Here is a 14,733-nt window from a genome sequence, read left to right as displayed (position 1 = left end):
ATGCTTGATTTTTATTTACTTTCTCTTGGTTAAAATTTTATTTTTCAGCTACATTGCCTTTCAAAGCAGCTATTTCAAGATAACTGTCATTTGTACATAGAAAATGATAAACAATCACAGATACAAACCCATATAATTTTTTCATCAAAATGTCATACTCAGATTTAATGTCCCTTTGTAATTTCTAGGAAAAATGATGGTTTGATTCTAGATTTCTCCCCTAGCCAGATAACAATTCATCACGACTCACCCTCATCATACTGGTACTGAAGAAGCTATGATTATCTTTGTGAGAAGGTATCTACTGTGAGAAGGAAGAGAGGGAGAGACAACAGGCAACTCGTATTTACTGAGTCCTGACTACACACCATACACACAAATACTAACTTGTTTATTCATCTTGGAAACCATGACCATTTTATAGATGAAGACACAGGTTCTGAGAGGCTCATAAACTTGCTCAAAATCACAGAATAAAAAACAGATTTCGAACTCCTTGGAACACACATGTGAAAGAACAACTGAGTTTGTGTTCTTAGTCCAGTGACCCTGAGGAAGTCCATTATTCTCTTTAGCCTAGTGTTAGTCATTCAATCCTGTCCGACACTTTGAAACCCCATGGACCGTAGCCTGCCAAGCTCCTCTGTCCATGGGATTCTCTAGGCAAGAATACTGGAGTGGGTGGTCATTCCCTTCTCCAGGGGATCTTCCCGATCCAGGGATCAAACCCAGGTCTCCTGCACTGCAGGTGGATTCTTTGCCATCTGAGCCACCAGGGAAGCCCTTAGCCTAGTACCCCATCAGTAAAACAGGGATGATGGTAATGCCTTCTGTATCTGCCTCACCCAGTTGTGAAAATAAAAATGAGAGCCTGCACACGAGTACCTTGAAAACTGTGAAGTGCTACATGACCAGTGATGTTGTTACAAATCACTGCTATTTATCTGCATAGCATCTTTTAAGATGTGACTTAGGGTGCAAAGGAAATTCCACGTGGGCTGGGAGATAACATCCTCACTTCTGAGGATTCTGAGGTGGCATGAGTGAGATGAAGGAAGGAAAGTCTGATTCAAGGTATACTTTCTCTGGAAGTACACGGAGGCACTGGGATGTGACGTGAAGAAGGCTGTGCTGTTTCTGAAAACAACGAGTTCATCCATCACAGCTCTGACTCTGCTGTGCATGTGCTTGGGAGAGACAGAGGTAGGGTGAGGGTGGGGGACACAAGTGTGAAATGGAGAGCCCCAGTGCACTCCGATGGGCAGTCGAGGTGTGACTGGAAATGGCTGGACCAGTAAACAGGTGATTGGAATGACTGATCCCTTTTGGAAGAACTGGGGGGAACGTTAGCAGGGTCACTGCATATCCCAGACTGTGAATGTCTCTAGAACTTTGATTTAAAGACAGCAATGAAAACAAACAAACAAAAAGAAATAATTTCACTCACTTTCTTAATGTCACATTCATCAAGGTGATTCTGAATAAACTGAACGCTGGCTGAAAAGTCGGCAGAATTGAACTCATAAGGAATATTCCATCCTAAGGGACCAAATTTGCGTCGCTCCTTAAAAACACCAAAGAAAAGTTAAGTATTGAGTGAGGTTTTTAACTTGTATTGCAGCTGATTCCTTTTTATTATTCAAACAAACTACAGTAAAAGTAAGGCATGATACTGAAGTAAGTTGACATCATAAAAGAATATATCCCAAACCATTATTTGGTTTGGGATACAGCAAACATTAGAAATATTTTTCCTTGGCTCTAGATGGTTGACAAAAAAAAGCAAATCTCTGGCTATTTGCCAAATTGGAGTCCGGGGTTTAAAAAATCTAGGTCTCCACTGTCAGCTCAAGAAAGTTCAGTAGGTGCTCAAAAAACAGCTGTTGAAGGAACTCACTTGTTCTAAATTGGACTCTTGAAAGTTTCAAATGTGAAGTGTAAGGGTTTGAATTTTTGCTTTTCAAGTTGAATAACCTAAGCTCACAGGGTGTTCAGACTCCCTGCTAGTATCACTTTGTAATCTTGCAGTTTCAGATTTTGAAAACTAAACATTTTCTATTGTAAAACATGACATACCTGCCTTAAAACATATTGCCCTTGTTTGTTCTCTCCTGTGAAACAGTGGTTAATCATTTCAAATCATCAAATTACTCATAAATAATCAAACAGGGCTCAAGCCAAATGACTCAATTGCTTTGATATTCTGAGACCATTTTAAAGGTATGTGAGTGTCAGAACTGATATTTTCAGACCCTGATCACCTAGCAAAACACATATATTAACTCAAATGTTACCATACCATCAGCTTTCCCTGCCTCAGCACACAGTCAGTCTAAGAAAAGTTCAATTATTTATTCAGGTTAGCTCCTGACCATTGATCCAAGTGTCACTCTCGTGGAGAGTAGAATCCTGATACATTGGTGGGAAGATACAATTCCACTTCTCTACCTCTAAATGTGTACTAGCTTTTCTTTCTCTTTTTTGCTTTCCCTAACCCAACACACATACACAGACATAGATACACACACACACACACACACACACGGTTTTCTTCCAATACTTCTTTCTGCAGCTGTTCCATGCTTTAGACCATGAATAACACTACCATTTAAAGGAATCTAAATGAATTTTCATTTGGGCAAATTCACAGACAAGTCAGAGAAGAAACTGAGAAAGTGAGAAGCTTTAATTACTGATTTTTGGTAAAGAAACCACCTGCCAAGGCAGGAGACACAAGAGATGCAGGTTTGATCCCTGGGCCAGCAAGATCCCCTGGAGAATGAAATGGCAAACTACTCTAGCATTCTTGCCTGGAAAATTCCATGGGCAGAGGAGCCTAGTGGGCTACAGTCCATGGGAGTAACAAAGACTCCTGAACACAAGGAGTTGGACACAACTGAACACACACCGCACAGGATATGCTTTTAAGTGTATCCTAAATCAAGATTAAATTGGGTCCAGATGTCCTGGCCCTGGGAGATCAGACTGAGGACAAACAACCCTTAGACATGTAAACTGCTACCATTATTTCTAGAACTGTTCTTCTTTAGGTTGGGTTGTCAGGTATCAGGCATTTGTATGGAGGGACTCCCATTTCCACTCTAGCTAATTAGATCAAAGGTGGACAACCAGCCCAAGACCAACAACATCCCCTCTCCCAGGAATTTGAACTTAAGAGTTCAGAATTGGTATTCAGAGTTTGTCCTAATCAGAGCTCACTCAGGTGAGCCTCGTTCAGGTTGTTCCAGGAGCAAGGGTGGCTTGGAGGATCTATAGGACATTAACACAAAAATGCATTCGGCTAACCCTTGAGTCTCTAGAATTACTTCCATCTTGAAGACTTCAAAGTGAAAAATGCAAAAATACACTTATAATTAAAATGCAAATGTTTTCCCATTAAAAGAAAGGATCATCTCTAAAATAGTTTTACCCATTTTGACTTAATTTTTAAAATTTGCTGGTCAGTTAGACAGGAGACTGAATGAAGAATAATTCTTCCTTTCCAATTACCAAAGCTGGTTAAATTGGCTCTACAGAAACGTCCGCATTTACGTGCACTGAGTGACTGCAATTCAGTTGTTCCTTAAAATGTGATCTTTGAAAATTGTCCTAATGCTGAGATTTGCTTCATTTTACATTACTATCAATTTTTATTTGTGAACATTCACTTCTTAGGTTGGTTCACTAAAATCACAGATGGTTTAATTCCTCTTAGAAAAAAGGACAAAATCTAGGTATCTTTTCTTTCACAAATGAGGTCATTTCACTTTCTTGCTATTTTTTTTTGTACTTATTGATTCCTATAAGTGACAATTAAGAAAAAAACAACACCTAAGTAGCACCAGGTGACGGAATTCCAGTTGAGCTATTTCAAATCCTGAAAGATGATGCTGTGAAAGTGCTGCACTCAATATGCCAGCACATTTGGAAAACTCAGCAGTGGCCACAGGACTAGAAAAGGTCAGTTTTCATTCCAATCCCAAAGAAAGGCAATGCCAAAGAATGCTCAAACTACCGCAAAATTGCACTCATCTCACACACTAGTAAAGTCATGCTCAAAATTCTCCAAGCCAGGCTTCAGTAATACGTGAACCGTGAACTTCCAGATGTTCAAGCTGGTTTTAGAAAAGGCAGAGGAACCAGAGATCAAACTGCCAACATCCACTGGATCATCAAAAAATCAAGAGAGTTCCAGAAAAACATCTACTTCTGCTTTATTGACTATGCCAAAGCCTTTGACTATGTGGACCACAATAAACTGTGGAAAATTCTGAAAGAGATGGGAATACCAGACCACCTGACCTGCCTCTTGAGAAACCTATATGCAGTTCAGGAAGCAACAGTTAGAACTGGACATGGAACTGGTTCCAAATAGGAAAAGGAGTACGTGAAGGCTGTATATTGTCACCCTGCTTATTTAACTTATATGCAGAGTACATCATGAGAAACGCTGGACTGGATGAAGCACAAGCTGGAATCAAGATTGCAGGGAGAAATATCAATAACCTCAGATATGCAGATGACACCACCCTTATGGCAGAAAGTGAAGAGGAACTTAAAAGCCTCTTGACGAAAGTGAAAGAGAAGAGTGAAAAAGTTGGCTTAAAGCTCAACATTCAGAAAACGAAGATCATGGCATCTGGTCCCATCACTTCATGGGAAATAGATGGGGAAACAGTGGAAACAGTGTCAGACTTTATCTTTTGGGCTCCAAAATCACTGCAAATGGTGACTTCAGCCATGAAATTAAAAGATGCTTACTCCTTGGAAGAAAAGTTATGACCAACCTAGATAGCATATTGAAAAGCAGAGACATTACTTTGCCACCAAAGGTCCGTCTAGTCAAGGCTATGGTTTTTCCTGTGGTCATGTATGGATGTGAGAGTTGGACTGTGAAGAAGGCTGAGCGCTGAAGAATTGATGCTTTTGAACTGTGGTGATGGAAAAGACTCTTGAGAGTCCCTTGGACTGCAAGGAGATCCAACCAGTCCATTCTAAAGGAGATCAGCCCTGAGATTTCTTTGGAAGGAATGATGCTAAAGCTGAAACTCCAGTACTTTGGCCCCCTCATGCGAAGAGTTGACTCATTGGAAAAGACTCTGATGCTGGGAGGGATTGGGGGCAGGAGGAGAAGGGGACGACAGAGGATGAGATGGCTGGATGGGATCACTGACTCAATGCACGTGAGTTTGAGTGAACTCCGGGAGTTGGTGAAGGACAGGGAGGTCTGGTGTGCTTCAATTCATGGGGTTGCAAAGAGTCGGACTCGACTGAGCGGCTGAACTGAACTGAACTGAAGTAGCACCTTGGATTTATACCAGGATAGACTCAAACCATTGTGACCGAAGAACTCATTTGAAGCTCAAAAGCAGAGGACTTTGCTAGAATTTGGAATATTTGGAATATTGAATCTCTCCGATCCAATTAGTGTTTTTGAAATTATGAGTCCTAGGTGATATCATAGAAAAATATTACAATCAGTGCATTTGCAAGAAGTTTTAATCTAGCTGAGAAAATAAGACTTAGAAACAAGGGGAGGACAAAATGGTAGTAAGTATAATTAACTGTCAAAATTTCACAGACGTTAAGCTTGAAGAAGACATTCAATCAAGGGCTCCTGGGAAGAACGAAACTGCAGCTGGTGTTTGAACAGAAGGGAGAAAAGAATCCTGAGCTTGGTCAAGGTCAGGAGCAAAGACAGGAGTGCAGAGCTCACGATCTGTCCAGAAAGAGGCTGCAGAACTGTGCCACTGCAGCAGGGGACAGCCTCTGCTGAGTACATCTGGAACCACAGCCCCACGTGATGATTCAGGGGTGGATGGAACGCAGACAGATTTGAACATCAGAAGAAAGAGCTAAACCTGACTCAGCAGAAAGGAGTTGTTAATCCATTATTCAGTTTCTAGAGTCATGATTTTAGGAAGACTAGTCTACTCCCTACTGAATTTAACCAATACAGTTCCTACTTTCTGTTCCAAAGGATATATAAAACACAACTACCAACACAATATGGAAATGTGGAACCCTCCATAGAACACCAAAGAGATGTTCAATGAAATCATCGTTTTAACGATGTCAAAGCCATTTCCAGTTTTATGTTAGAATCTACCTCAGCCTAACGATCTTCTCTCCCACAGTCCAGTGCAGAATCATTTCAGGCTCATCTTCAAAGCAAGGCTCTCTTTAGAGCATTGCATCCTATTTATTTAATAACTGGAGCTAACATAAAATAAAAAATAAAATCCATACTGGACAATATAAGAGAAACATCAATGCTGCTGCTAAGTCGCTTCAGTCGTGTCTGACTCTGGGCGACCCCATGGACAGCAGCCCACCAGGCTTCCCCATCCCTGGGATTCTCCAGGCAAGAACACTGGAGTGGGTTGCCATTTCCTTCTCCAGTGCATGGAAGTGAAAAGTGAAAATGAAGTCACTCAGCTGTGTCCGACTCTAGTGACCCCACGGACTGCAGCCCACCAGGCCCCTCCGTCCATGGGATTTTCCAGGCAAGAGTACTAGAGTGGGGTGCCATTGCCTTCTCCAGAAACATCAATAGGTTAAAATAATTAACAGAAATAGTCAGAACCCCTGGGAAAAAGGGTTCTGACCCCTTTTATACAGGAACGTGTAAAAGATATTTTTAAAAAATTCTGTATCGTTACTATAATTATTTTCAAGAGATTTGCACTAAGAACTTTATTATCACACCTCCCCAAAGCAAGAACTGGTATTCAGACTATTAAATTTTAATTGAGTATTTGTCAAGGCTTAAACCTAAAAAAGAAGTCAGAAAAGTAAACACTTTTCTAATGAGGAACTGTTAACAGTGGTACTCCCTGAGCCCCACAGATATGGCCATTTTTATTAAATATTAACAAATATTTTAATAGCCATGGTAAAATTTCCAAGTTTGCAACTGCCCCTGCAGGCAGTTAGAGCTGCTAATCAAAGACTCTTGTAATAAACCTCACAAAGTTGTGTATCACTCATAAGTCCCAAACATGGGCTTCAATGTGGCAAGCCAAAGTGAGAAAGAGAAATATCCAAACCATGAAAAGGACATAAAAATGACTAACAACACCTCCCCCAAGGGCAGTGGCTCTTTGGCAGTTATTCTCCATTCTCACTGAATACTAGAATCACGTGGAAAATTTTACAAAGGTCTGAGAACTTCACCACAATGCCTCCTCCAAGGGATTCTGGATCCAAGCAGTGGCTGAGGATCCAGTCATTAAGATAAGATGCTTAAGAGAGATGCTTAAGATGTTCACAGGTTCAGTTTGCTGGACCCCTGCTTAAGATGCTCAGGGTCCAATGTGGTGTGCCACAAGGGGCAGTACAGGGATCATCAGGGGGAACAAAACAGCCAATGTTTTCCTAAACTTCTGCAGGAACTGTTGGCAGGAGACTACAGATGGAATTGTTGAGTTTCAGAAGACCCAGACTTTGGAGGAGGATATATTTAAAACTAAAATCCTGAAGGGTGAGTGTGGGCTTGCTCTGAAGCCCAGGATAGTGCTACATTGGAGCTTCTGGGAAATGGTAGTGAGAGAATATTGACACCAGAAGGACGCTTCCCTTGCGAGTCATCTTTCAGAGGATGCAGGAATTGTTCTCAAGAAGTAGTGGCCAAGTAAGTGGAGGCATGCACCAGGGCACTGGGATGCAAGGCTCCCATGGGGAGGGCAGGAGGACTGGCTGGCCGAGGCAGAGACATCAGCTGGCTGCAGTGAGAGCTGACTCGGCAGCAGTAACCTCAGAGCCAAGTTCCTGGAGGAGGAGGGAGGGAAGCTGGGGGAGTCGGGAGTGAGCAGAACTTGGTGCAGAATTGGTTGGTGCATCTATGCAAGTTTCCATGGCGGCCCCCAGGTCACCCCCTCCCCCTGGGTAAGCCTGCTCCCACCTCAAGACACCCTCCGCCACTCTTCTACCCAAGACAGTTGTCCTTGATCAGTCAAATCTACTTCCCCTCCTTGCAGGAGAGGAGGGCTGCTCATTTCATCCTCTGCGATAAGAGTAGGATCCACATAACACATGATGCCCTTGAGGTGGGGTGCATGAGGCCAAGCCATGGTTCGGTAAGAGAAACACACTGGAGGGCAGGTGGGGGTGGCTGTTCCACCACTTGGTCCTGCGTTCTCATGTGTGATGGACTCCAACATGAACCCCTTGGAAGTGAGCAGACTCTTCCCAGAATAGACCCCCCCAACCATGTCCTTCACCTGCCTTCCGTCTGTAGAAAAACTTTAGTCGAAAATTTAATCAGAGAGGTGAGAAAATACAAAAGGAAGAAATAATAATAGCTTAGTCGTTAAAAAAAAAATGTCAAGGACCTTTGGTTCTTCCTCAAGGACTACAGACAATATTCTGAGCCACATCCTTTGAGTTGTTTTACAGAGACTGGAACCACCACCAGGTAGAAGTTACCTGTATATTGCCCACAAACACACAGACATCAGACCAGCTGGAACCAAACAACTGATGATGCTGAGTCCTTCTTACCTCACCACCAACCAGTCAGAAGAATGGCCACGAGCTGAGTGTACGACTCCTCACTACCCGCTCCAGGCTGGTACACTCAGTTTCAAGAACATTAGTCCACTGTGGCCCCCCTTGCCCGACAAAACAATAAAGCTATTCTCTTCTACTTCACCCAAAATTCTGTCTCCATGTCAGCACTGGAGAGCCGAGGGTGAGTTTTGCCACCAATTTCCCTAGTCCAGAAGCTTCGGATTATGTGACATGAACCAATTCCCTCTTCTTTTATTCAGTCTCTAAAGGACAAAAGTATATATATCATGTTGTAGAAAGCAAGGGACATCCAGGAAAATTGGGAAGAATCAATTCACCAATTAACAAATCAGGTATTTGGCTTTTATATCCAACAATAGAAAAATATAAACCAAAATCTTTCTTTGCAGAATAGTCCTTCCTATAACAGTTGTGTCTTAAACCCTAACGTGCACACAGATCACTTGGGCATCTTATTACAACACAGATTCTGATTCAGCAGATCCGGGGTGGGTCCTGAGATTCATCTCGTAGAAGTCTCAGGTGACATGAATGCTGCTGACGCAGGACCACGAGCCCCTAAAGAATTCTGGATTTTTCTATCAGACTAGGTCTATCCTAACTGATTTACTTTGACTCATGGACCTACCACTCCACGTTCCTATGCAACAGTGTTCTTTATGTCACTGGACTTTGCTTTCTCCACCAGACATGTCCACAACTGGGCATCATTTCTGCTTTGTCTCAGTCTCTTCATTCTTTCTGGAGCTACTTCTCTGTTCTTCCCCAGTAACTTATTGGACACCTACTGACCTAAGAAGCTCATCTTTCAGTGTCATATCTTTTTGCCTTTTCACACCGTTCATGGAGGTCTCAAGGTTCCAGTTTGTGGATCACCCACCTGGTGACTTATTGGGGGGCTAATGGTGACCTCCTCCAAGAGGACTTATGTTGCATGCTGCCTGCATGTCCCAGGACTGTGCTGCCAGTGCACCTGTCCCCACAGCAGCCCACTACTGACCCACACCTCCACAGGAGACCCTTAGACACTCGCAGGCAGGTCTGCTTCAGTCTCCTGTGGGGGTCACTGCTCCTTTCCCTGGGTCCTGGTGTGCACAAGGTTTTGTTTGTGCCCTCCAAGAGTCTCTCGCGTGCATGAGAGAAGGCACTGGTCACAACAAACACCCTCTTCCAATAACATAAGAGATGACTCTACACATGGACATCACCAGATGGTCAATGCCGAAATCAGATTGATTGTATTCTTTGCAGCCAAAGATGAGACGCTCTGTACAGTCAGCAAAAACAAGACCAGGAGCTGACTGTGGCTCAGATTATGAACTCCTTATTGCAAAATTCAGACTTAAATTGAAGAAAGTAGGGAAAACCACTAGACCATTCAGATATGACCTAAATCAAATCCCTTATGATTATACAGTGGAAGTGAGAAATAGATTCAAGGGACTAGATCTGATAAACAGTGCCTGAAGAATGATGGATGGAGGTTTGCAACATTGTACCGGAGACGGTGACCACACCATTCCCCCAAAAGAAATGCAGCAAGGCAAGGTGGTTGTCTGAGGAGGCCTTACAAATAGCTGAGAAAAGAAGAGAAGCAAAAGGCAAAGGAGAAAAGGAAAGCTATACCCATCTGAATGCAGAGTTCCAAAGGATAGTAAGGAGAGATAAGAAAGCCTTCGTAAGCGAACAATGCAAAGAAATAGAGGAAAACAACAGAATGGGAAAGACTAGAGATCTCTTCAAGAAAATTAGAGAAACCAAGGGGACATTTCATGCAAAGTTGGGCAAAAGGACAGAAACAGCAAGGACCTAACAGAAGGAGAAGAGATTAAGAAGAGGTGGCAAGAATACACAGAAGAACTATACAAAAAAGGTCTTAATGACCTGGATAACCACGATGATGTGATCACTCACCTAGAGTCAGACATCTTTGAGTGTGAGGTCAAGTGGCCCTTAGGAAGCATCACTACAAACAAAGCTAGTGGAGGTGTTGAAATTTCAGCTGAGCTATTTCAAATCCTAAAAGATGATGCTGTGAAAGTGCTGCACTCAACATGCCAGCAAATTTAGAAAGCTCAGCAGTGGCCATAGGACTGGAAAAGGTCAGTTTTCATTCCAATCCCAAGGAAAGGCAATGTCAAAGAATGTTCAAACTATTGCACAGTTGCAATCATTTCACATGCTAGCAAGGTAATGCTCAAAATCCTTCAAGCTAGTCTTCCATAGTATGTGAACCAAGAAGTTCCAGATGTTCAAACTGGGTTTAGAAAAGGCAGATGAACCAGAAATCAAATTGCCAACATCTATTGGATCATAGAAAAAGCAAAAGAATTCAAGAAAAACATCTACTTCTGCTTCATTGACTATGCTAACGCCTTTGACAGTGTGGATCACAATCAACTGTGGAAAACTCTTAAAAAGATGGAAATATCAGACCACCTTAACTGCCTCCTAAGACATTTGCATGCAGGTCAAGGAATAACAGAACTGAACATCAAACAACAGACTGGTTCCAAATTGGGAAAGGAGTACCTCAAGGCTGTATAAGTCACCCTGCTTATTTAACTTATATGCAGAGTACATCATGAGAAATGCCGGGCTGGATGAAGCACAAGCTGGAATTAAGATTGCTGGAAGAAATATCAATAACCTCAGATATGCAGATGACACCACCCTTATGGCAGAAAGTGAAGAGGAACTAAAGAGCCTCTTGATGAAAGTGAAAGAGGAGAGTGAAAAAGTTGGCTTAAAATTCAACATTCAAAAGACTAAGATCATGATATCTGGTCCCATCACTTCATGGCAACTGACAGGGAAAGAATGGAAATAGTGGCAGATTTTATTTTCTTGGGCTCCAAAACCACTGTGGACAGTTACTGCAGCCATGAAACTAAAAGATGCCTGCTTCTTGGAAGGAAAGCTATGAAAAACCTGAAGTGAAAGTGTACATCGCTCAGTCGTGTCCTACCCTTTGCGAAGCCACGGACCATACAGTCCATGGAATTCTCCGGGCCAGAATACTGGAGTAGGTGGCCTTTCCCTTCTCCAGGGGATCTTTCCAACCCAGGGATTAAACCCAGACAACATTAAAAAGCTAAGATATCACTTTGCCAACAAAGGTCCATATCGTCAAAGTTGTGGTTTTTCCAGTAGACCTGTATGGATGTGAGAGTTGGACCATAAAGAAGGCTGAGCACCAAAGAATTGATGCTTTGGAACTGTGGTGTTGGAGAAGACTCTTGAGAGTTCCTTGGACAGAAAGGAGAGCAAACCAGTCAATCTCAAAGGAAATCAACCCTGAATACTCATTGGAAGGACTGATGCTGAAGCTGAAGCTCCAATACTTTGGCCCCCTGATGTGAAGAGCCGACTCATTGGAAAAGACCCTGATTCTGGGAAAGATTGGGGGCAGGAGGAGAAGGGTGACCGAGGACATTTTGTCTAACTGAAAAACATTAAAACATTTCTCTAATTGAAACTAGAATGGAGGATGCAGGGTGAGGGGAAATGCTTGAATTATCTACACTCCTTGTGTAATCATAGAGCTGGACAACAGAATGTTAGAAATGGGAAAAATCTTGAAAGATCACTTCCTTCTGCCTTGAAACACACAGATGGGGAAACAGAGGCCCCCAAAGGGATAAAACTGGACCGACCTTACGTAGCTAACTGATGTCACAACAAGTCTAAAGCCCAGGCCTCCTGACTCTCTATGAAGTGCTCTAATACACTATGATTGGATTTTAAGAGATCTTCACAAATTTTTTTATAGACATGCCACTGTGAACTTCATGGCCCTAGCAGTGGAGATTTTTTTTTTTTGTTTTAATCCAAATATGAGTCACATTAAGTGCAAGTACACTTTGGCTGCATGACTGGCCCAGACTCCTTTTCTTCTTTTTAGCACTTGGATAATGGCCACTAAAAACACAGACTGCCGTCTTGACCGTATGGAAAATACCCCCAAACGTCTATTCGTGATAAGCATGGTGGAAAAGTTGAACCATCATTACTAGGAAAAGAACCATAAAATTTACTGTTTGTGAATTGGGCATTAAATATCAGAGTTAAAGCACTGTTTGTATTAGAGTGTGATAAGGTCTAGCAAACCCAACAATTCCCAGATAAGAATGTATGAAATCAGCTTCAGTGACATGAAAACCGTAATTTACAATCAATCCAGAGGCCACAGTGGAACTTAGTAAAAATAACCACCCACAAAGCATTTATTCTGATTTTAACTTCTCAGGGTGGGGGCAGAGAAACACCAGTGTCCCTCTGCACTGCCTCTCAGTTGGGCAGTGTTATACCTGGTAAAGTGGTGGCGACAGGGAACCTGCGGGTAAACACGCCCAGTATTTCCTGGGGGGAGCACCCAATTCCCCTCCATCTTTCCCTTTGGGCAGGGCAGGCAAAGATGACGTCAAGCTCTGCTGGCCGCTGGGCACAGTTGAACCCTGACTCCTGGTTCAAACCAGTTGATTTATTTTGTCCTCACTCCAACTTCAGGAAAAGAAGAAATGTTGGAAAGAGTTCAAGGAGCCCCTTTATCTCTCCGTGAAATCAAGAGTGAATCAAGTACATTAAAATTACACAGCCTGGGCTTCCCTGGTGGTCCAGAGATTAAGAATGTGCCTGCCAATGCAGGGGACACAGGTTCAATCCCTGGTCCGGAAGATTCCACAGGCCACAGGGCAACTAAGCCAGAGCGCCACAACTATGGAGCCCACGGGCTCAGGAGCCCACGAGCTCAGGAACCCGTGCTCCGTCACAATGAGAGAAGCCCGCGCACCACAACTCCAATAGCTCCCACTCGCCACAACTAGAAAAAGCCTGTGTTCAGCAACGAAGATCCAGTGCGGCCAAAAACAAATTACTGATTTATTTTTATTTGTATTTAATTGTATTTACTAATTAAAAATTATATAGCTTTCAAATACAGAACAAAATCCAAACATAGAACAAAGGGGTAACAAATGAAAAAACAAAACCGGGAACCCATGGAGACACTGCTGGGTAGCCACACAGTACAAGCAAATCAGAAACAACCTGAAGACGACAGCCGACCCCTATGACTCATCTTCCAAACACCATGGCCACCACTGTCCCCAGTGGGGACGAGGGTCCAAACATACTTGCATCCAAGGCAGGCAACATGGGGTGTGACTCCTAGATTCACCATTTAGGAAGGACCTTAACCTCTCTGAGTCTCAATTTCCCCATTTTCCAGATGGTGATAAATCCTACCCTGAAAGGCGGTTATTAGTATTACATGAGATGGTATATATAATATTGCCTAACCTCTCTGAGTCTCAATTCCCTCACTTTGCAGATGGTGATAAATCCTACCCTGAAAGGTGATTGTTAGCATTACATGAGATGGTACAGAGAACAACAGCATAGGCAACTTTCAAGATCCAGTTCCTATCAGAGCAATTCGCTTGCTCATCCCACAAACATGTATTAAGCTCTGGCAATGCTGAAGCTGCTGCTGTGACAAGCGGAGACCCAGCAGTTTCCAAAGGACAGAGTCATCGCCCCAGAGAATCTTACACTCTAGGGGCCGAGGTGGGGGCTGGGGGCAGGAAGATGCTTTAAATACATACGCAAATATGCGCATCCCGTGCCAGGTGGGGGAAAAATTGCCATGAAGGAAAATGGAAGCGAGGTGAGGACACCAGACCGTGGAGCAGGGGGGCAAACATAACATTGCTAGCATCTTCTGAAAGTGCACACCGTTCCCAGAAGTTACCTGCACGGTGGAGTGCAGAAACGCTACGGTGTACAGCATTGGCTTCCACATGGGTAAATTACTGATGTCCAGGAGGTCTTGATTAATCCCCGCAAATGTTCTTTTCAGACCTGCGCGAACGCCTTGGGGTGGCTCATTAGTGAATTTGAGAGAAGTCTGTCATAAAAAGCAAATAGTGGAAAAAAAAAGGGTAAATAGTACTTTTGTTTCTATAAATTACTGCGAAGGATAAAATAGAAATGACAATACATCAGACAACAATATGCTTGTGGTACATAAAAAGGCATCGTGTAAACTAGTCACATTGATCAGAGCTAAAACCCAATAAATTAATACCGAGTCTCATAACTCTCCTGTGGGGATATTTACTATATAACCTTGATGATTATAGTCAAGGTTTTGACGATCGTGGCATTAAGATTTTACAATGCAGACTTGACCAAAAGAAG

The 14,733-nt window shown here is 42.8% G+C and overlaps 1 protein-coding gene across 1 annotated transcript in view; it reads right to left on the bottom strand.

The window, feature by feature from the left end:
• The window catches only part of DNAH8 (dynein axonemal heavy chain 8), a 317,992-nt gene that overhangs the window by 54,865 nt on the left and 248,394 nt on the right, over positions 1-14,733 (bottom strand). The window contains exons 84-85 of the mRNA XM_086371558.1: positions 14,285-14,440; positions 1,448-1,564 (exon numbers count right to left, since the gene is read on the bottom strand). Of these exons, the coding sequence (XP_086227684.1) occupies positions 1,448-1,564; positions 14,285-14,440 (273 nt within the window). The remainder of the gene's footprint in view (positions 1-1,447; positions 1,565-14,284; positions 14,441-14,733) is intronic.

Source organism: Bos grunniens, chromosome 23, assembly GCF_055505025.1.
Source record: "Bos grunniens cultivar Pamir isolate PY7600 chromosome 23, Bosgru_T2T1.0, whole genome shotgun sequence".
Lineage (NCBI taxonomy): Eukaryota > Metazoa > Chordata > Mammalia > Artiodactyla > Bovidae > Bos > Bos grunniens.
This window is presented reverse-complemented; position numbering and strand designations above follow the sequence as displayed.